At 43.5% G+C, this 23,372-nt stretch overlaps 1 protein-coding gene across 4 annotated transcripts in view; it reads left to right on the top strand.

Annotated features, from left to right (window-relative positions):
- The window catches only part of LOC129821241 (rho GTPase-activating protein 26-like), a 110,638-nt gene that overhangs the window by 18,222 nt on the left and 69,044 nt on the right, over positions 1-23,372 (top strand). Inside the window, exon 1 of one of the 4 annotated variants that reach the window (XM_055878687.1) lies at positions 15,957-16,115. The exons of the other annotated variants lie outside the window; for them this stretch is intronic. Within the exon in view, the coding sequence (XP_055734662.1) occupies positions 16,055-16,115 (61 nt within the window). The 5' untranslated portion in view covers positions 15,957-16,054. Of the gene's footprint in view, positions 1-15,956; positions 16,116-23,372 lie in introns of those variants that run through there. 4 annotated transcript variants of the gene reach the window in all.

Here is a 23,372-nt window from a genome sequence, read left to right on the forward strand (position 1 = left end):
TCCAAAAAGTACGATCTTTGTCCCCATGTGCAGTTGCAAACCGTAGTCTGGCTTTTTTATGGCGGTTTTGGAGCAGTGGCTTCTTCCTTGCTGAGCTGCCTTTCAGGTTATGTCGATATAGGACTCGTTTTACTGTGAATATAGATACTCTTGTACCTGTTTCCTCCAGTATCTTCACAAGGTCCTTTGCTGTTGTTCTGGGATTGATTTGAACTTTTCGCACCAAAGTATGTTCCTCTCTAGGGGACAGAACATGTATCCTTCCTAAGCGGTATGATGGCTGCGTGGTCCCATAGTGTTTATACTTGCGTACTATTGTTTGTACAGATGAACGTGGTACCTTCAGGCATTTGGAAATTGCTCCCAAGGATGAACCAGACTTGTGGAGGTTTATAATTCTTTCTGAGGTTTTGGCTGATTTCTTTTGATTTTCCCATGATGTCAAGCAAAGAGGCACTGAGTTTGAAGGTAGGCCTTGAAATACATCCACAGGTACACCTCCAATTGACTCAAATGATGTCAATTAGCCTATCAGAAGCTTCTAAAGCCATGACATTATTTTCTGGATTTTTCCAAGCTGTTTAAAGGCACAGTCAACTTAGTGTATGTAAACTTCTGACCCACTGGAATTGTGATACAGTGAAATAATCTGTCTGTAAACAATTGTTGGAAAAATTACTTGTGTCATGCACAAAGTAGATGTGCTAACCGACTTGGCAAAACTATAGTTTGTTAACAAGAAAGTTGTGGAGTGGTTGAAAAACGAGTTTTAATGACTCCAACCTAAGTGTATGTAAACTTCTGACTTCAACTGTACCTACTATCAGCACTATCAGCAGTCCAAGTCCGAGAACAGATCGATGGGTGGGTCGCTTGACCTTTCAGATATAGCCACACCCTTATTGTCTGAGCGTCACCACCAGGCACATACACTGTCTGGAACAATAGAGGGACATCTATAGTACAGTACTAGTCAAAAGTTTGGACACACCTACTCATTCCAGGGTTTTTCTTTATTTTTACTATTTTCTACATTGGAATAGTGAAGACATCAAACTATGAAATAACACATATGGGAATCATGTAGTCACCAAAAAAGTGTTAAACATATCAAAATATATTTTATATTTGAGATTCTTCAAAGTAGCTACTCTTTGCCTTGATGACAAGTTTGCACACTCTTGGAATTCTTTCAACCAGCTTCATGATGTAGTCACCTGGAATGCATTTAAATTCACAGGTGTGGCTTGTTAAAAGTTAATTTGTGGAATTTCTTTCCTTCTTAATGCGTATGAGCCAATCAATTGTGTTGTGACAAGGTAGGGGTGGTATACAGAAGATAACCCTGTTTGGTAACAGACCAAGTCCATATTATGGCAAGAACAACTCAAATAAGCAAAGAGAAACGACAGTCCGTCATTACTTGAATTTTTTTTGAAAGTTCCTTCAAGTGCAGTCGCAAAAAACTTCATGCGCTATGATGAAAATGTCTCTTATGAGGACCGCCACAGGAAAGGAAGACCCAGAGATATCTCTGCTGCAGAGGATAAGTTCATTAGAGATACCAGCCTCAGAAATTACAGCCCAAATAAATGCTTCACAGAGTTCAAGTAACAGACAGAGCACAACATCAACTGTTCAGAGAAGACTGGGGGAATCAGGCCTTCATGTTCCATTGCTGCAAAGAAACCACTACTAAAGGACACCAATAAGAAGAAGAGACTTAGACCATTGGAAATCTGGCCTTTGGTCTGATGAGTCCAAATTTGAGATTTTTGGTTCCAACCTTCGTGTCTTTGTGAGATGCAGAGTAGGTGAATGGATGATCTCTGCATGTATGGTTCCCACCTGGAAGCATGGAGGAGGTGTGATGGTGTGGGGGTGCTTTGCTGGTGGCACTGTCTGTGATTTATTTAGAATTCAAGGCACACTTAACCATCATGGCTACCACAGCATTCTGCAGCTATTTGACCAAGGAGAGTGATGGAGTGCTGCATCAATTAACCGACCTCAACCTAATTGAGATGGTTTGGGATGAGTTGTACAGCAGAGTGAAGGAAAAGCAGCCAACAAGTGCTTAGTATATATGGGAACTCCTTCAAGAATGTTGGAAAAGCATTCCTCATGAAGCTGGTTGAGAGAATGCCAAGAGTGTGCATAGCTGTCATCAAGACAAAGGGTGGCTAATTTTAAGAATCTGAAATACAATTCATTTTTGATTTGTTGAACACTTTTTTGGTTACTACACGATTCAATATGTGTTCTTTCATAGTTGTGATGTCATCACTATTATTTTGCAATGTAGAAAATAGTACAAATAAAGAAAAACCCTTGAATGAGAAGGTGTGTCCAGTCTGACTGGCACTGTCAATGGGAAGTAAGATCCCTGTCTGGTAATATGATAGCCATGACCATAATGTCATGTTAACTTGACTCCATCTGGTGAGAGGAGTATAACGGCAGCACATATCGCTTATATCGCTCATACCCACTGTTGCAGTAGTTGCAGCAGCATTGCTCAGCTCATTCTTTTTGTCAGAGACTCTTTTTGGCAGATGGCTACCCACCAACACTCCACAACCTCCCATCCTTCCTCCCCACAGCCATCCATTGTAACACCTCATCCACCCTACCATCTTCCACCCTACTCCCTTTCTGCAGTCTTCCACACTACCACCTTCCAGGCTTCCACCCACCCTCCCCTCCTTCACAGCCTTTGATGAATTACCAGATTATCAGTCTTCCTCAGCACTGCTGCAGGTCATGCTGGGGTTATTTTTCTCCCTGTGTGTGTGCGTGTGGGTGTGTGCGCACCGCTTCGGTCTGGAGAGGGAAGAGCCGTCTCTGGCACTGCCTGGGTCAACTCAAACAAACACAACACACTGGCAACTAGAGCAGCGAGAGAGTGTGTGTGAGTGACTGTGTGTGTGAGCTTCCGGCCGTTTCCTCCAGCCAACTCCAAAAATAACCCCCGCTAACAATATTTAATCCCCAGGCCGCCCACTTTCTGCTGGGGTGAGTGGGGAGGTGCAGGCAGGCCTAGGTATTGTTCAAATTCAGGCTTAGTCGGTAATCTGGGTGGGGGGGGGCTAGTGGGAGCCTAGCATGGACTAGTGGCTGTTGGATGGAGAGAGGGGGATGACAGTGGGGTGAGGAGGTTAGAGTGTGTCCTACATGGTAGACTGACTGATCCTGAACATCTCCTCTCTAACCGCCATGATAAACCTTTAATCTCTCACTCCGTCACGACACAGATCACCTTCTAATGGTCCCTTCATCAACCGGCCTGGGCCCAGATCAGATCTGTAGCCTAGTATGTGCTTTATCCTAAGCCATCTCCTCTGGCTATGGCTGTTATTGTTTTATTTTACCTTTATTTAACTAGGCAAGTCAGTTAAGAACAAATTCTTATTTACAATGACAGCCTACCAGGCAACAGTGGGTTAACTGCCTTGTTCAGGGGCAGACACATTTTTACCTTGTCAGCTCGGGGATTCAATCCAGCAACCTTTCGGTTACTGGCCCAAAGCTCTACCACTAGGCTACCTGCCACCTGCCACCCCATGTAGCATATGTTGGCTAAAGCACATACAGGTCTGGGACCGCGCTATGCTAAACTCTGTGTGTGTGTGTGTGTGTGTGTGTGTGTGTGTGTGTGTGTGTGTGTGTGTGTGTGTGTGTGTGTGTGTGTGTGTGTGTGTGTGTGTGTGTGTGTGTGTGTGTGTGTGTGTGTGTGTGTGTGTGACTGCTGGTTTCTGTAACCATTTCGAATATCCCTTTATCATTGACTGTGTCATCACCCTGTCTGCCTGTTTTTATTAGGCCAGAGATACTGTTACACTACAGCAGGTCATGTCGAAGCAGCGATGGCTCCGCAACGTTATAAGTTGTCGTCGACTTGTAACGTGAGACTTGAGGTCAAAGAGGGTTTGCCGTGTACGATGTCTCTCCAGACATGGGTATACACGTGTGTTGCTCCAGGAGAGAACGGTGAAAGCTTTAAAGATGTGATTGGGTTTAGTGTTTCATAGATACGTCCTTTATTTAGATAAAAGGACATCCAGTCTAAATATAGGCAATTGAATAACCCAAGAAGTTAGATGACTAATAGACTCTCTTGTTGTGACAATCTTGGTATAACAATGGAGAAGATTGTGTCAAGGTAAGTGGTGTCCCCACAAGGGTTGGTGGAGATATGCTCTGATGAAGGTCGACTGAGCGAACGCTCAGCTATATTAAGATACATTTGGATCTGACTGGGAAGTGTGCAAAGACTTTTTCCTGTTTCTCCAGTTTTGCCTTATGCCTCCAGCACCTTCACCAATCAGCTTTGGGTGTGCGGTAGATTCTGCCCATTGTCTACATTCCACGGTTTAAAAATCAACCTTGGAATGACTTGTCATGTGAGATAAATCCGATTTATGTGATTTGATTGTATAACTCTTGGCAGACATTGACCATATTTTATTACACCATTACTTTCCTGATGTCTTTATGTTGCCTTGTGACATGAATACCTCGTAAAGGCACATAAAAGCACCTTAATGGAACATACTGGAACATTACTAGTCAGTGGTCAGGTCACCTCACATTTTATATGATGATATTATCTGTTTTAGTTGTTTTTACAGTGAACTTCTCTAGCTGACACAGAATATGGCCTCTGCTGACCATGACTTAAAACAGGCTGTAGGCTACATGTGCACCACCAAGTCAGAACAGTAGGGTAAGTTATGAGGGGGAAAGGGACCAACTTATTAGGGTGACGTACATGGGATAATAACAGCTTACTACACAACATTCACTAAGTATTACTCTCATGTTACATCATTTATGCAGCAGCATACAAGACATTTTTGGACTCACTTTGTTGTGCTGTGCTCACTTGAACAGGAAGGTGGTGCGGCGGTCCTTCTTGTGGGCGGTCCTTCTTTTGTCATCAAACTTTGTCATCAAAGTCTGGCATTCTCTGAATTTATGGTGCTTTCAAGACAACTGGGAACTTGGGAAAAAACAAGGTCGAATCATGACGTCAGTTGGAGCTAGAGGCCAGAGTTCCCGACTTGGAATTCCGAGTTGGATGACCGTTCACAATGTATTTTCCCAGTTGGAGCAAATTTTTATGAGTTCCCAGTTGTCTTGAACTCACTGAAGTCTGAGAGTTCCGAGTTTCCAGTTGTTTTGAACGCGGCATAAGTCATTCTGGATTGACAGCATGGCCAATGTATTCAACCTTTTCTGGCCCATGGCATGTGAATGTTTATCCTTTTAAGCTTGGAAAAGAGACCCTTAAACCCAGACTTGGACCACACACCCACTCCACTGAATAAGCAGGCTAGTGTTTGCTTTACAACACTTGCAGTTAGCCACTGATTCCTTCCAAACCACTCATTGTTGAATTTGCGATTTCCAACTTGTTGTGTAATGTTTATGGCCGATGATGCACCGATACGTTTTATCTATCATTTCTCTTCATATGACATGGATTGAAAAGGATTTGCCAGTAGATTGCCGACGTGATTCATGACGACGACTGCTTGTCTAGCTTGCTAGCTAAGATTTTGAAAGTATGATGTTGACATGATCAGTCCAATCAAAGCTACTGTAGATATAACGTGATTTGACATCATTTTATCTGTTGCCATTGACCTAGAGCCTTCTTGGATTGGCACTTATAATGTAACTCTATGGCAGCACCCAAGAGGCTTGAATTGTTTTGCTCTCCCCGTAGATTTTGCAGTGACGTAGTGTCCCCACGAGTGACAGAACTAGAGAATATTACAAAACCCTACGCAATGTATTTTCCGCATGGCTGCCCCACCACCACAGAAAGCACTGGGCTAGGCTGAAGCACCTGCATTTTGGAGCTGCCTTACTCAAGAAAGCATTAAAGAGACCGTGTTTGTATGCGGCTTTATTAACGCAATGATTTTTTATTTTATTTTTTACATTGTTTGCAAATTGAAATGTGACACGTATTAATGACAAAATAACATGCAACACAGGCAACAACAAAAAAGCTAAACAGGCTGGGCTCTGCCCTCTGAATAGCACACACACACAATCCTTGTCTCGATTGTGTCAAGGCTTAAAAATCCTTCTTTAACATGTCTCCTCCCCTTCGTCTACACTGATTGAAGTGGATTTAACAATTCACGTCAATAAGGGATCATAGCTTTCACCTGGATTCACCTGGTCAGTCTATGTCATGGAAAGAGCAGGTGTACTTAATGTTTTGTACACTCAGCGTATAGGGTTGTAGTTGTAGTGCAGGATAGAGGACATCTTTTGTATTCGTGCTTTAATGAATGTAGCCTTTTCTGAGAAACTCCAGGTTCTGTAGGCCATCTGGGCAACTGTATGTCCTGTCCTCCCTCTATCATCCTCCTCTTCTTTCCCTCCGTTCCCGTTCTTTCCCCCCCGATCGTCTGGCTCTGTCTCCCGCCTTATGGTCTGTACTGTCTGTCCGTCTTTGGGACTCCCTTCCGAAATGTTTACCCCCTCTCCCTCCCTCTGTATTTCTTGGGCTTTAAATGAAAGGTTTCTACCTGCCTTTGACTCTCTCTGTTTACTGTCTCTCTCTCTCTCTCACTCGCTCTCTCTATCTCTCTCTCTCTTTGTGAGGGATAGTAAAGCACTGTCTGCCACCAACTAAAGACCACCATGCATGTCCACAGGCATCCGTGATTTAAACTGACTCCGACTCCGGAGTGGAGATAGCTAGCGGTGCTAGCGCAGAGTCCCAGGCTATAATAGCTCCATCACAATGGAGCGAATGTGAAAGTGAGCCTGGCCTGCATCATGGTCTGGTCTCTCTCTATGTCGGGCCACTCTGACTCCCTTACCACATTGGCTGGGATTGAGAGTTAATGGTTTAGAACGTTGCTAAGGCTGCTGATGCCAGAGGGCAGTTTTGAGCTCCCAGTTAGAGGCTATTAGAGAGAGACTAGGACTGGGAGGGAGAGGGAGAGTGGCTGGGCTTAGGCTGGCTTGCCAAACAGCCATAGGGCTCTCACAGAGTTGAAGGCTACTGGAGCGTACACTCACTGTGCCACATCGTGTCCATTTTCTCCTCATTATGTCCCAGAGTGCTGTCCACTGTACTGGCTGTACATATCTAAGCCTTTCTGACTGTACTGTTATATTGTCTTCTCCCTGATCCCAAATTTCCTCCTGTAATTCATCGGTACAGTTACATATTGCAATAGAATTTTTGGACGATTTATATCGACGTTTGTAGGAACATTTATAATAATAACACTTATTCTACTGTGGGTAGCGTTTGTTAGTGCAAGTCGCTTGTACCTGCGGCAAAACATTTTCATCATGTAGCTTGTTCTCCATCTTCTTTTTAATTAGTGAGCCAACATGTTTTCAGCACTTTCATTTCCACACTTTTATTTCCCCTCGTTTTGTCAAATCAAATCAAATGTTATTAGTCACATGCGCCAAATTCAACAGTAAAATGCTTACTTACGAGCCCCTAACCAACAATGCAGTTAAAAAAAAATACGGATAAGAATAAGAGATACATGGGGGTACAGATACAAAGTCAATGTGCGGGGGCCCCGGTTAGTTGAGGTAGTATGTACATGTAGGTAGAGTTATTTAAGTGACTATGCATAGATGACAACAGAGAGTAGCAGTGGTGTAAAGAAGGGGGGAGGGGAGCGAGGGGGGAAATGCAAATAGTCTGGGTAGCCATTTGACTAGATGTTCAGGAGTCTTAAGGCTTGGGGAAAGGAAGCTGTTTAGAAGCCTCTTGGGCCTAGACTTGACGCTCCGGTAGCACTTTCCGTGCGGTAGCAGAGAGAACAGTCTATGTGGCTGGAGTCTTTGACAATTTTTAGGGCCTTCCTCTGACACTGCCTAGTATAGAGGTCCTGGATGGCAGGAAGCTTGGTCCCAGTGATGTACTGGGCCGTTCGCACTACCCTCTGTAGTGCCTTGCGGTCGGAGGCTGAGCAGTTGCTATACCAGGCAGTGATGCAACCAGTCAAGATGTTCTCGATGGTGCAGCTGTAGAACCTTTTGAGGATCTGAGGACCCATGCCAAGTCTTTTCAGTCTCCTGAGGGGGAATAGGTTTTGTCGTGCCCTCTTCACGACTGTCTTGGTGTGCTTGGACAATGTAAGTTTGTTGGTGATGTGGACACCAAGGAACCTGAAGCTCTCAACCTGCTCCACTACAGCCCCGTCGATGAGAATGTGATTGTGCTCGGTCCTCTTTTTCCTGTAGTCCACAATCATCTCCTTTGTCTCGATTACGTTGAGGGAGAGGTTGTTGTCCTGGCACTACACAGTCAGGTCTCTGACTTCCTCCCTATAGGAAGTATCATCGTTGTCTGTGATCATACCTACCACTGTTGTGTCATCAGCAAATTGAATGATGGTGTTGGAGTCGTGCCTGGCCGTGCAATCATGAGTGAACAGGGAGTACAGGAGGGGACTGAGCACGCACCCCTGAGGGGCCCCTGTGTTGAGGATCAGCGTGGTAGATGTGTTGTTACGTACCCTTACCACCTGGAGGCGGCCCGTCAGGAAGTCCATGATACAGTTGCAGAGTCACAGTAGTCACAGTCTCTTGTGTCTCTAATGCAGACATATATATAGTGAGCAATATGTTTGGAAGATCAAATCGCAATAAAATCGCAGTATCGAATCGCAATACATTTAAAATTCTGAGAATTGTGAGAATTGCAATACGTATCCTAGCCTCTCCCAGCCTCCCAGCCTCCCTCCCCCACCACGCTGTCTGCCCAGCCCAGATAACAAACCTGCCCGCCTGCTCACCCCTTTACAGCTCAACCCACAGCTCCCTGCGGCTGCCAAAACCTGTGAAATGTGTTTACAGGCCCTAACAGCACACACACACAAACACACACACACACACACACACACACACACACACACACACACACACACACACACCACACACAACACACAACACACAACACACAACACACAACACACACCAGATCAGCAAAAAAGCAAACAAACAAAGACACACACACTCCATAAGTGCTCGTAGACAGCCACGCTTAGACCCACAAACACAAAAAGACGCTTTATTCTCCTTTGTCTCTCTCTCTCTCTTTTCCTCTCTCTTCTGTGTGTTTCCCTACCCCCCTTTGCACCCTCACTCGCTCTTTGTAACACACACAGAAGCGAGCGCTTAGGGGTTTTATGTTAACCGTCACGACTTGCTGTAATAATACGATTATCCTGCTGACCAGCAATCCTCCCCGGCAACCCCAGGCACAGAGGAGAGGAGAGGGAGAGGGAGAGGATGAAGTGAAGGGTGGCAAATGAGGTGAACTGAGGAGAGAGGGAGAGAGAGAGAGAGGATGAGAAGAGAGAGGGAGAGAGGAGGACGAGAAGAGAGAAAGAGAAAGCAGGAGAGAGAGAAAGATGGGAATACTAAGTCCGGTCCCCTGCAGCAGTCACACCTCCGGGGAATGGGAGATGCTCCTGAATCCTGGTGTCTGTGGGACCGCCATGCCTGGCACACTCTGCCTCAGGGACCGGCTGTTTTAGGGGAAGGATGGTCTAGAGATGCAGCCAATTACTAATTTGAATGCTTAATGCCCTCTTTCTCTTCTCTCTCATGCTGTGGGGATGCGCTGATGGGTCTGAAGAGGATCAAAGTGCATTCTGATTTACAAACTCAAGTTCTGTTTGAAGTGGGATTTCAGCATCATTATCTCCTTAACAACAAATGATTTGCTGCTTTATGGCAATTCCATGGTAACGGAATCTTACCCAAACAAAAACCATTGATTTAGAAGTTTAATAATCCATACAACAACTCTATGCGCAAGGACTCATTTTAACAATTTCCACTGAATATTTTACAAAAACACGTTTACTGGAAGAACTGTGCAGATGCAAAGTTTGGTAACAGAATTTTGTTAAAATCTCCCTCAGTTTTTTATGTGACGTCGTTTTCCCAAAACTATGTTAAATATCTCCTTAAGGGTGTTTTCACATTTATACCTCTATAAAAGAACCGATCTCAGTCCTCTTTAAAGTGAACTCTGGGGTAGAAAAACCCAAAAGAACTCAGATCTTTGTATTCACACTGCATTTGCCTTTGAATGAGAATTCAATGCTTTTGCCAGTTCACTTCACCTATTTTGTGGTCCAAGTCCTCTTTGCATTCACATTGCTATGTTTAGAAAGGAACCAAGATCTTTTTCCAACATTCATGTAATGCACTCTGGGTTTTTACAAAGTGCAGGGCAAGCCCTTCCATCAGAATGTGTTATCGGACAGCTACATACAGTACATTTAGGAAACTAATAGATTGTTTTTAGTTAAAAGATGAAACATAATCATTGTAATCAGAATATATTAACCTGTCTAGGATGAGGGTGCCGCTAACGGCACTCCCCCCCCACCCCCACTGAAAAGGCAGAGCCGCGAAATTCAATTATTATTATTTTTTTTAATATTTAACTTTCACACATTAAAGTCCAATACAGCTAATGAAAGACACAGATCTTGTGAATCCAGCCAACATGTCCGATTTTTAAAATGTTTTACAGGGAAGACACAATATGTAAAGATGTAAATCTATTACCTAAAAACACATTAGCATAATCCACCATCTTTTATTTGTCCACCAACACCAGTAGCTATCACCAATTCGGCTAAACTAAGATATTTATAGCCCCTAACCAAGAAAAAAACTCATCAGATGACAGTCTGATAACATATTTATGGTATGGGATAGGTTTTGTTAGAAAAATGTGCATATTTCAGGTAGATGGCATAGGTTACAATTGCACCCACCGTCACAAATGGACTAGAATAACTACATAGAGCAACGTGTTTACCTACTTACTAATCATCAAACATCTCGTAAAAATACACAGCATACACTAATCGAAAGACACAGATCCTGTGAATACAGACAATATTTCAGATTTTCTAAGTGTCTTACAGCGAAAACACAATAAATCGTTATATTAGCATAGCACATGTGCAAACATTACCCCAGCATTAATTCTAGCCAAAGTGAGCGATAACGTAAACATCGCCAAAATATATTATTTTTTTCACTAACCTTCTCAGAATTCTTCAGATGACACCCCTGTAACATCACATTACAACATGCATATACAGTTTGTTCGAAAATGTGCATATTTAGCCACCAAAATCATGGTTAGACAATGGGGAAAGTAGCCCAGCTGGTGAGAAAATGTCCGTGCGCCATATTAGACAGTGATCTACTCGTATACATAAATACTCATAAACGTGACTAAAAAATATAGGGTGGACAGCGATTGATAGACAATTTAATTCTTAATACAATCGCGGAATTACATTTTTTAAATTATCCTTACTTTTCAATACAGTTTGCGCCAAGCGAAGCTACGTCAAAAAACATGGCGTCCTAAGCCACTAACATTTTTCGACAGAAACACGATTTATCATAATAAAAATGTCCTACTTTGAGCTGTTCTTCCATCAGTATCTTGGGCAAAGGATCCTTTCTTGGGTCTAATCGTCTTTTGGTGGAAAGCTGTCCTCTTGCCATGTGGAAATGCCAACTGCGTTCAGCATGAACTGGAAGCGTGCCCAGCGATTCACAGCGTTTCAGAAATAAATGTCCCAAAATCGCACTAAACGGATATAAATTGCTATAAAACGCTTTAAATTAACTACCTTATGATGTTTTTAACTCCTATAACGAGTCTTAACATGACCGGAGAAAGATTACTCCCAACACTAATGCTTGGAACAGGTGCGGGTCGTGTCCTCCAGGCGCATGACGCAGCTCCAAAAGAGTGACTAGCTACAGGGTTTTTTAATTTATAGTGCCTGTGAACGCGCAATCGACCCCATTCAAATCGTCATCACGTAAAGGCATCCAGGGGAAGACGTAAGCAGTGTCCGTATACTCATAGGAATAACATTGGCTTTAAAACTGACTCCAGAACAGTGGCCAAAATTTCTGAAATCTGACTCCATGTCAGGGAAATTGCTGTAGAATGGGTTCTGTTCCACTTAGAGACAAAATTTCAACTCCTATAGAAACTAAAGACTGTTTTCTATCCAATAATAATAATAATATGCATATTGTACGATCAAGAATTTTGTAGGAAGCCGTTTCAAAAATTACACGATTACCATAAATAGTGACAACAGCGCCCCCAGCCTCAACAGGTTAACATGTAAATATTATTGGTAACAGAATAAATAGCAGGATAATAAATGCAGATTAAATAATGCTGGCATTGAAAATTGTACACCCAATGTCGGCTACTGTCCCTTTAAGAGCTAGAATAGATTTTGTACCCTGCGTTGGGATTCTCACAAGATATGTTGGTGTCTTCTCACTATTCAAACCCTTATGAAGCTTATGAAGCTTATGAAGCTCTCTTAGCCTATAGATCACATTTTACAAACAAATAATCTGAACTAAAAACGGCACGCGTTTTGGAGTTTCTGTGCATCCCTAACAGCCGCTAATCAATAGGCCTAACCAAAAACGGCACACCTTTTTTTTTTCTGTGAACCTGCACACCATCATCTTTTGTCGTTTGTGACACCAACGTGAGGGGTTATAGCAGGGGAAAAGGTGTTGCAGTAGTCTAGTTTGTGGTGCGGGAATAATAACAAGTGAACCTGGGGAGCTTTGTTTTCACAATTGCCCTGAAAATGGGAACCGGTCCGCGGAATTCAAGCGAACCGAACTCAGACCACCTCTCGAGATGGTCTCAGTTCGGTTCGCTTCAGGGGGCTCTTCTGGGGGGTCTGATTTATTTTGGAGTGTTCACACTGCACAAAAAATGAAGTGAACTGCACTGAGTTCACAAATTAGCTGAAAGGGACCAAGTGTGACAAACACACTAAGATTCAAGAAAGAATGGGGTGTTAGCTATGACATGACACCTTGACTTTGAAGAAATCTCTTTTGGTTATTGAACTACAGTAAGTTAAGTGGATTTATACCCTGTAATGGAATTACATCATTGGTCCCTGATCCGTACTATACAGAAATGCTAATCATGGATATAAATATAATTTATCATGGATATACATATGATTAACTTCATGGTGATGCAACCTGAGTAGGTTCACAAAGGTAGAAATATGCAATATCCTCCTTTGCATATTTGGGTATTATTCTACACTCTGGCTACTATTCTAATGAGATCCGCCCCCAAACAACCACATTTTGGTTGGTCCGGACCAGACCAAATCTGAACCAATCATAGACGTCTATGTATCACAAGTTTGGACATCACAGTAGTAAGCACAGTAGAGTACAGTAAAGTAAAGTAGATATGTACAGTAGAGTACAGTACAATACAGTACTTTATACTTTAGTGTAATACTGTACTCTACTTTTCTTGATTTTACTGGTCTGTACTCTACTGTACTTTACTTTGCTCTACTGTACTGTACTGTGTTGTCCAAACTCGTAAAACATAGACGTCTAGTAGGAATGGAAAGATTCACATCGGTCCCCGGTTCAAATGTATACGAACACGTGTCTCTCTATTGAGTGTGGGAATACTTGGGAACAGATTTCTTCAATTAAAATCACTTGGAGCTGATTTCCTGATTTGTTTTTACAGTCTTTTATGTCCAACTATTAACAGAAATGTGTCCCGCAGGCCGCCAGTTGAGGAACCCTAGTCTAAACCATTAGATTATGAGACGGGGCTGAAATCCAAAGTGGCGCTATATATCCATTGCCTATGTCATAGCAAATTTTTTCAGATGCATATTGATGCATTACTAGCTCTAACATTTTTAATCTGCAAAAATGACAAATAAATGAGTGGGTGATGGTGATTTCAGATCGAAAGTGGGCCCCTCCCCCTTATCTGATAGTGGGGTGGTGGATGACCAGTTTCTCTTATTGCTCAGCTCAGGTGCCTACATACACCATCGACATATACATAATCACCCCACCCCCCCACCACACACACGCACGCACGCACGCACGCACGCACGCACGCACACACGCACGCACACACACACACACACACACACACACACACACACACACACACACACACACACACACACACACACACACACACACACACACACACACACACACAGAACTCTCATAGAGGCCCAGCAGCAGATTTTTTATTTAGAATGAAAAAGGAATATGTTGATGCATTCGTGCTGCAGCTGTAATAAATTAGTAGCCAAGAGTGTCGATAGCCCTGGGTTTTTATTATCATTATTAGTGTCGTGTCTATTTAATGTCAAGGAATATTTCACTTTCTCTGGTCATAGGAACAACATGGATTTGTGCATGAGGCAGATGCGGTGTGACTCAAGTTTCGGCCATCGGTTGGAAGACAGTGTTCCTTCTCTCTTGTCCGTCTCACTGGTGGAGAGGAAAGGAAGGACTGTCTGCTGTTGTGGCATTTTGCGTCATTCTGATTGGTCACAATATTTTTTTTTTTTTTTTTTCTGAGACTATCCGGATATCTCATAAAATGTATGCTATTATTTGAATAATTTCAAATGCCCGTCCCTAGAGGACGGTAGCAGGTGACCCAACTGTGGTTTGTGACTACTATGATTTCCCATTGTAGCCAATGTTTTAATCACTGAATAATTCATATACAAACTTGATATCAGTTAAAACACTATAACTAATTGCTACGTCTAGCTTTACTTGTTACTACCTCTGTGAACTTTCATTATCCTCCCTCCTCATGAGGGAGAAAAATTTGAAAGAAACTTGAAGATACATTATGTCAGTTTTTGGTAATGGAATTACAAGCCAATGTTCCTTAAACTTACAGAAGGCAAATAATAATGTAAGTGTTGATATTAGTTGCCGGGAGTCTTTTACTTCAACGTTAATGTGTTTTGATGTATTTTTAGTACATTTTAAGACTTTTTCTAGTAGATGCCGTATAAGAACCCTTTTCCATTTGTTTGACCAGAAATCAAAGCCTTTGCTTATTCCAAATTTTTAGGATGGTAAATGGTTGAAAAATGTATTTTTTATAGAGTATTGGCTTTCCATGGGTTCATGGGTCCTTTTGAACCATGCTGCCAGGGCTGGGTATAGGCCTAGCTGTCAGGACTGGTAAATGTCAGATCGAATTGGAAACACACCAAAAGGATTCCTTTGTGTCATGACACGTTCTCCAGAGCTGTCGTGATGCCTCCGTGTTCACTGAGTCGTTTAATCAGCTTTAGAGTGAGACGACTTTGTTGTTGTGGAGCTCTATCAGTAGTGATATGTTGCGTCCCAATTGGCAACCTATTCCATCCGAAGTGAACTACTTTTGACCAAGGCCTATAGGGGACACAGTAGACCCAGTGTTTGCCTGTTCACAATCACAAGTACTAGTCTGTCTGTGTGGATGGATGAAAATGCAGTAATTTTCAAGAATTCCTGTCACATTCTTCACATTCATCACTTGTGTGTCACTAATAATGTTTAATATTCATACACAGTCTAACTACAGCTTGCTGCTGACTCTATGGTCATAGATGGACGTCTGTTTTGATTGGCTGTGAGTGAGGAAATCACTTCCTGTTGCGCACTTCCTGCCCCGGGCTGAGGAATATCTGATTGAATATCACTACAATGACGGCCTCACACCTCATGTTTGGTTCGTACATCTTACACATTGGCTGTCTTACAGAGCTCTGGTCCACTCCACAACCCTGCCCCCCCCCCCATTGCCTCCCACCAGGGCACTTTCTCTGTCTCTTCACACATCTGTCTCCCCCTTGTCTGACTGGCTATTGTACAGCTCCATTTGTAGCTCTCTGCTTTCTACCTCTTCATGTCTGTCAGTATCCTGTCTGACTACTTCAGTCTTACTCCCAGCTCTCTCCCCATGCTGTCAGCCTGCTGTACACCTCCGGGCCTGCCCGCCCCACGCAGCCTTGAGCCTTGCCCTCCTTACCACTCAAAATCACTGCCCTCTCTCTCCTGTCAGTCAGTCTAACTGTCTCGTGGCTGTCTTCAGCCTTGCTCTCTTCCATCCTCTCTTCCTCTCCTCCTCTCCTCAGCTCTCAGTCTCTTTCAAGGCTCCGTCGCACAGGCTCGGCCCACAATGAGAGAGCTGATGGAATGGGGTCAGACGATCGCCTTGGCAACCAATCAACCTGGAAACGGTAAATTTTCAGGTCAAGTGTCACACCAAGGGGCCACTGCTGTGTCTGTATGCAATGTGCTGGGATGCTGACAAGTAGTACACCCGAACTAGCACCACTTACAGTAAACAGTAAGAAGAAGCAAGTATGTAACATAACATGAGGTCTGTGTTTGGCTTTAGAAGATAGCCTATTATCAAGGTCTTTGAACTGGAACAGTGTCCTTACGAGTGCATTCATCAAGGAACTGGTGTTGACACGGTTGTCACAAGTATTTAGTATTTTATTAGGATCCCCATTAGCTGTTGTTGAAGCAGCAGCTACTCTTCCTGGGCGCCACGTGATTCCAATCCTTTTCCTGTTGTGTTTGATTTCTGTAGTGTAAGAGGTAAAACCACATGATACATTAGAACTGTAGGATACAGCCAATTGTATTTGCAGTGAACTATTTTAAACCAATCCCTTTGATTGTTTATGTCCAAGAAGGCGGAGCCCTCTTGCTAAGTCTCTGCGGTGACCTCCGTGTAAGTGACCTCACTGCTATGACCTGCTCCATGTGTGACAGAAGGAGTGTCTCAGAGTTCTTTGTTGTATCAATCTATGTCTGCTGTTTCTGTTGTGTTTCAACAGCAAACTGAGAGGCCCTCCTGTCCGTACTCCAATGTTCTAGCTGTGTCTGAATCAGTGGGGGATGCTGGGAGGAGAACGGCTCATAATAATGGCTGGAATGGAGTATAATGGAATGGTATCACCCACATGGAAACCATGTGCTCCATTGACTCCATTGCAGCCATTATTTATGAGTCGTCCTCCCATCAGCAGCCTCTAACTGGTCTAAATACACTTGAAACCAGCACAGGGTCCCTGTGTTGTTGAATGATGGTGGAAAACCGTTTTACCGTTTTTATTTTAGTCTCTCGTTTTTCACAAATAAATGTACACTTTTGTTTCTGGCTCCCAAAATGAATCATGCATAGTGTTTATGTCTGTTAGTAAGTGGCTGAAGCCAAGGTCAAGTTTGTGGTAGCTGGAGAGGCTGGCTTTTTGGGAATGGCCCTGGACTAATCTGGTTTGTGATATGCAGCAACTCATCCCTCCAAACCCCCTCTCGCCCCCCTCTTTGGCATTTTATATTTTGTGAAGTGCCCAAAAGACCCTCACAGTGCTAAACACGAGGAGAAACACTTTGTTGTATGTTCCTCAGCAGCCATGCTTTGGCTTGTGTCGCAGTCTCGCTCTTTAATAGATCTTTTTTTTTTTAACTCTCTCTCTCTCTCTCTCTCTCTGCTGTCCTTGAAGAGAACACGCTTTTTGGGGCCATATGACTTCCTGTTTTCAAGAGGGAGGGGTCACAGTTAAATTATCGCTGCTGCACCACTGAAACGTCATGGACGCACAGAGGAAATGGTTTCCATTCTATGGTTCCTGTGTATCTCGTGTTTAATGTGCTGCTGGCTGCACTGCTGTTTTTGTGATAGTCGTTGGATGATTTCGTTCATACCCGGTTTCTCTACTTGCTGTATCTTTGGAAGAGACAAAATTAAGAAATCCTCCTGTTCTTTATGGTAGCCTTTGTTGTGCCCGTTGATAGGAGACGGAACGAGCTATGTGGCCAAACATTGAGCCTGGTTTCGGACAAGAGAACAGACACCGATCAGAGAAAGAAAGAAAGCAGTGGAAAGAGGAGACACCTCTGGGGCTGTACTCTATTGTGCTCTACTCTACTGTACTGACCAAACTTGTGAAACATAGATGTCTATGATTGGTTCAGATTTAGTCCGGTCTGGACCGGACCAAATCTGAACCAAACATTGACCAGACCAAAAATCAACGTCCTTGGACTTTGAAATCAAGGCCAGTCCGGACCGCACCAGAAAATGAAGAAAAAAAGACAGCCGGTCCTGACAGGATCAAATAAAGATGTCCAAAAAACGTTGCTGTCATTCTGTTCTTAGTGGGACAGTCCTCATGTGTTCCTTGTTCTCTACTTCTGTCTCCAAGTCACTCTGAACTGGGCTCTTAACTTTTTATTTTAGTTCCCAATAACTGACAGACATTCTCACTGTTCCTCCCTATTTCTCTGGGCTTCCTAGCAGGGCCTTTGTGGTACTGATCCATTGTCGTCTTGGTTTGAGTTAGCCATTGTTACAGCCTCTTTGTTTGATTCCAAGGAGCATTCTGTTTGTGATGAGGCTTCAGCGTTCAGGGGGAAAACGGCAGCCACTAAAATGCTAACAGTCTTTTTCTCATTGGGTTTTTGTCTGATTGACTCCCTGGGATGCTCTGTTTCGGGTTTGTCAGTCAATAAAGCACTGGAAGAGTGTAGCAGTGAGAGTGTTGTGCTTGTGTGCGTTTCCCCCTAAAAGTATTTTCTAGGTTGCTTCGCTGATGATAGTAATGAGGCAAGCAGGGTGTGACAAAATCCTCGCATGACCTGCTTTCATCACTCATCAAACTTGACACACGCACACACACACACACACTCCCATGCCTTCATTCTGCATGCTGACACATGCAGATGTGATGAAAGCCAGCTGTTCAGAGAGACAAAGGGCGTGTTTCCAGTGTATTTGTTCAAGGGCTCTATTTTGTCAGCCAGCGCGGTGTCATGAGCTGCCCTGTTTGCTATTGTAACTAACCAAATCAAATCAAACAATTGTATTGGCCACATACACATATTGAGCAGATGTTATTGCGGGTGTAGCGAAATGCTTGTGTTTCTAGCTCCAACAGTGCAGTAGTATCTAACAATTCACAACAATACACGCATATGTCCGCTCTCTCCACTGGCTTCCAGTTGAAGCTCGCATCCGCTACAAGACCATGGTGCTTGCCTAAGGAGCTGTGAGGGGAACGGCACCTCTGTACCTTCAGGCTCTGATCAGGCCCTACACCCAAACAAGGGCACTGCCTTCATCCACCTCTGGCCTGCTCGCCTCCCTACCTCTGAGGAAGTACAGTTCCCGCTCAGCCCAGTCAAAAGTGTTCGCTGCTCTGGCACCCCAATGGTGGAACAAACTCCCTCACGACGCCAGGTCAGCGGAGTCAATCACCACCTTCCGGAGACACCTGAAACCCCACCTCTTTAAGGAATACCTAGGATAGGATAAAGTAATCCTTCTAACCCCCCCCCCTTAAAAGAGTTAGATGCACTATTGTAAAGTGGTTGTTCCACTGGATATCATAAGGTGAATGCACCAATTTGTAAGTCGCTCTGGATAAGAGCGTCTGCTAAATGACTTAAATGTAAATGTAAAAATGTAATGCATATCTAAAAGTAAAAAAAAATGAATTAAGAAATATATAAATATTAGAACGAGGAATGTCGGAGTGGCATAGACTAAAATACAGTAGAATAGAATACATGTATATACAGTTAAAGTCTGAAGTTTACATACACTTAGGTTGGAGTCATTAAAACTAGTTTTTCAACCACTCCACACATTTCTTGTTAACAAACTATAGTTTTGGCAAGTCGGTTAGGACATCTACTTTGTGCATGACACAAGTAATTTTTCCAACAATTGTTTACAGACAGATTATTTCACTTATAATTCACTGTATCACAATTCCAGTGGGTCAGAAGTTTACATACACTAAGTTGACTGTGCCTTTAAACAACTTGAAAAATTCCAGAAAATGATGTCATGGCTTTAGAAGCTTCTGATAGGCTAATTGACATCATTTGAATCAATTGGAGGTGTACCTGTGGATGTATTTCAAGGCCTTCCTCAAACTTAGTGCCTCTTTGCTTGACATCATGAGAAAATCAAAAGAAATCAGCCAAGACCTCAGAAAAAAAATTGTAGACCTCCACAAGTTTGGTTTATACTTGGGAGCAATTTCCAAACACCTGAAGGTACCACGTTCATCTGTACAAATAATAGTACGCAAGTATAAACAACGTTGGACCACGCAGCCATCATACCGCTCAGGAAGGAGACGTGTTCTGTCTCCTAGAGATGAATGTACTTTGGTGCGAAAAGTGAAAATCAATCCCAGAACAACAGCAAAGGACCTTGTGAAGATGCTGGAGGAAACAGGTACAAAAGTATCTATATCCACAGTAAAACGAGTCCTATATCAACATAACCTGAAAGGCTGCTCAGCAAGGAAGAAGCCACTGCTCCAAAACCTCCATAAAAAAGCCTGACTACGTTTTGCAACTGCACATAGGAACAAAGATCGTACTTTTTGGAGAAATGTCCTCTGGTCTGATGAAACAAAAATAGAACTGTTTGGTCATAATGACCATCGTTATGTTGGGAGGATAAAGGGGGAGGCTTGCAAGCAAAAGAACACCATCCCAACCGTGAAGCACAGGGGTGGCATTATCATGTTGTGGGGGTGCTTTGCTGCAGGAGGTACTGGTGCACTTCACCAAATAGATGGCATCATGAGACAGAAAAATTATGTGGATATATTGAACCAACATCTGAAGACATCAGTCAGGAAGTTAAAGCTTGGTCGCAAATGGGTCTTTCAAATGGACAATGACCCCAAGCATACTTCCAAAGTTGTGGCAACAATATCAAGGTATTGGAGTGGCCATCACAAAGCCTTAATCTCAATCCAATAGAAAATGTGTGGGCAGAACTGAAAAAGCGCGTGCGAGCAAGGAGGTCTACAAACCTGACTCCGTTACACCAGCTTTGTCAGGAGGAAGGGACCAAAATTCACCCAACTTATTGTGGGAAGCTTGTGGAAGGCTACCCGAAACGTTTGACCCAAGTTAAACAATTTAAAGGCAATGCTACCAAATACTTCTGACCCACTGGGAATGTGATGAAAGAAATAAAACCTGAAATAAATCATTCTCTCTAAATTTATTCTGACATTTCACATTCTTAAAATAAAGTGGTGATCCTAACTGACCTAAGACAGGGAATTTTTACTAGGATTAAATGTCAGGAATTGTGAAAAACGGAGTTTAAATGTATTTGGCTAAGGTGTATGTAAACTTCCGACTTCAACTGTACATATGAAGTTAGTAAAGCAGTATGTAAGCATCATTAAAGTGACTAGTGTTCCATTATTAGAGTGGCCAGTCATTCCATGTCTATGTATATAGGGCAGCAGCCTCTAAGGTGCAGGGTTGAGAAGCCGGGTGGGAGCCGGCTAGTGATGGCTATTTAACAGTCTGATGGCCATGAGATAGCTGTTTTTCAGTCTTTCTGTCCCAGCTTTGATGCACCTGTACTGACCTCGCTTTCTGGATGATGGCGGGGTGAACAGGCCGTGGCTCAGGTGGTTTATGTCCTTGAAGATATGTTTGGCCTTCATGTGACATCGTGTGCTGTAGGTGTCCTGGAGGGCAGGCACTGTGCCCCCGAGGATGCGTTGGGCAGACCGCACCACCCTCTGGAGAGCCCTGCATGTGTAGGTCCCTGGATCGGTCACTGTGCCCTTGCCAGAGTTCCTGCATGTGTTTGTGTGCATGAACTGTACTATCTGTGCGTATGTCCTGGCTTTAAGTCTGCTAAGTCAAGGTCTGCCCTCTCTCGACCCTCTTAAAGTGGATGCCACTTTAACGTTGGTCAAGTTTTAATAATTGGTTCATTGTGACATATTGTAATCTCCTGAACCCTGACTTCCTTCCGCCTTTCTTGCATTTGTCTGAAAGTGTGGCAGTGTGAGACTACACTGATGTATGTGCTGTGTGGACCGACTTCACTGGACAGACTACACGGAAGGCCTCTGTGTAGAGCGCATCCATTCATTCCCTGTGGGAGAACCACAGTACATCTGTAGCATAGCTCTATGTCTAACCTTACCTTCTCACTGTCTTCATGAACATTCAGGTAATTGTTCTGTCATCTGTAGTGCTCTCTCTCCCTCCCTCTCTCTGCCTGGCCTCAGGGAGTGCACCTCGGGCCTGTGTCTCACGCTGCAGTCAAACCACCAGCGGGATATTGACACAAGTGAGAATAATTAGCGTTTGATTGAGAGGTATGTGTGTGATGTGTGTGTGTCAGTGTGTGTGAGAAGTGAAAGAGTGTGTTTCTGTGTGTGTTTGTGTAGCGTGTGTCACTATGTGTGTAGCGTGTTTCGGCCTGTGCTGTAGTGGGCGCGGTGGAGCAGAGCGAAGCAGGGGGTGCTTCTACTCTCCTCTGGGCTCTGCTAGTTTGTTCTCTGCTCTTTTCTCAACTCTGCACTCTGGTTTGGCAAGGCCGTAGGGGGAGAACACTGGGGAGCAAGTGGGGAGAAGAGGGAAGAGGAGAAAGGGAGTTAGGCGTACAGGACTTTGAGTATTTTGGCAAGACTTGAGTCTGTTTAAACATGCTGCTCTGACCCCGGCAGGTGATGATGGGAAATGAGTCTCATTCCTTCCACTTCTCCTTTCCTTTAAGCCTGGAGGAGGCTACGAAGCAACACCAAACAGTAACAATGTGTTGTGGTTTTGTATACCCACACTACCTTCTCAACAAGGGCACAGGGAGAGAATGGGAGCCTGGGTGTGATTGGCACACGAGGGAAGAGGGTAGAGAGCTGTATTTATATTAGCATGGATAGTTTTGCTTTAGGAAATAGTTACTAGAGAAAGAGAGAGAGAATCTAAGACTGGGCATCTGAATTAAATATCAGGCTTAGAAATCAACCCACATACATTTAGCTAAGAGCCTCATCGGAACCCTGATTATCTGGAGGTATTAACATGACTTATAATACGTGTGCATGCAAATCATATTACAGGAAGTTAAATGGACTAGGGCTGTGACGCTCATAGAATTTTGGATGACGTTTATTGGTTAGCCAAATGACTGCGGTCACCGTAATAACCGTCTGACCTGTTTCCAAAAGCTAGGCGTATCTCACACGTCACCACAGTACTTCACAGGAGAGGCGTTTAAACGTAATTTAAAAAAAAATGCTTTTATTAACTTGATTGCCATCTGTAAATACGAATAAAATTTGGCCACAGAAAATGACAGGAACCTTCCTGCTTTCCATGATTGGCTGAGATAATGGATGGGCTGGACATGCCGAAAGATGAGTTCGGATTGGTCTGCCATGTCGCATGCTTCTGTCTATAACCTGAGCTGTTCAGTATGTGTACATAATCCTTGCTACTGCGGCTTTTTTGAAAGATATCACAGAGAACTGCAGAAGTGTTGCTACTGCTCTCAACATTCCTGCCCTGAATTTAACATGCACTATCGACAAAGATCAGTGGTAAAATTTGTGATGGATTACTTTCTGGAGTACGATCATTCTAGCTAACGTTACGTGTATGAACATTGTTTAGCTCACTCTGTTTAGCACATGGCCTCACAGACA

Source organism: Salvelinus fontinalis, chromosome 2 (assembly GCF_029448725.1).
Source record: "Salvelinus fontinalis isolate EN_2023a chromosome 2, ASM2944872v1, whole genome shotgun sequence".
In the NCBI taxonomy this organism is placed as follows: Eukaryota; Metazoa; Chordata; class Actinopteri; order Salmoniformes; family Salmonidae; genus Salvelinus; species Salvelinus fontinalis.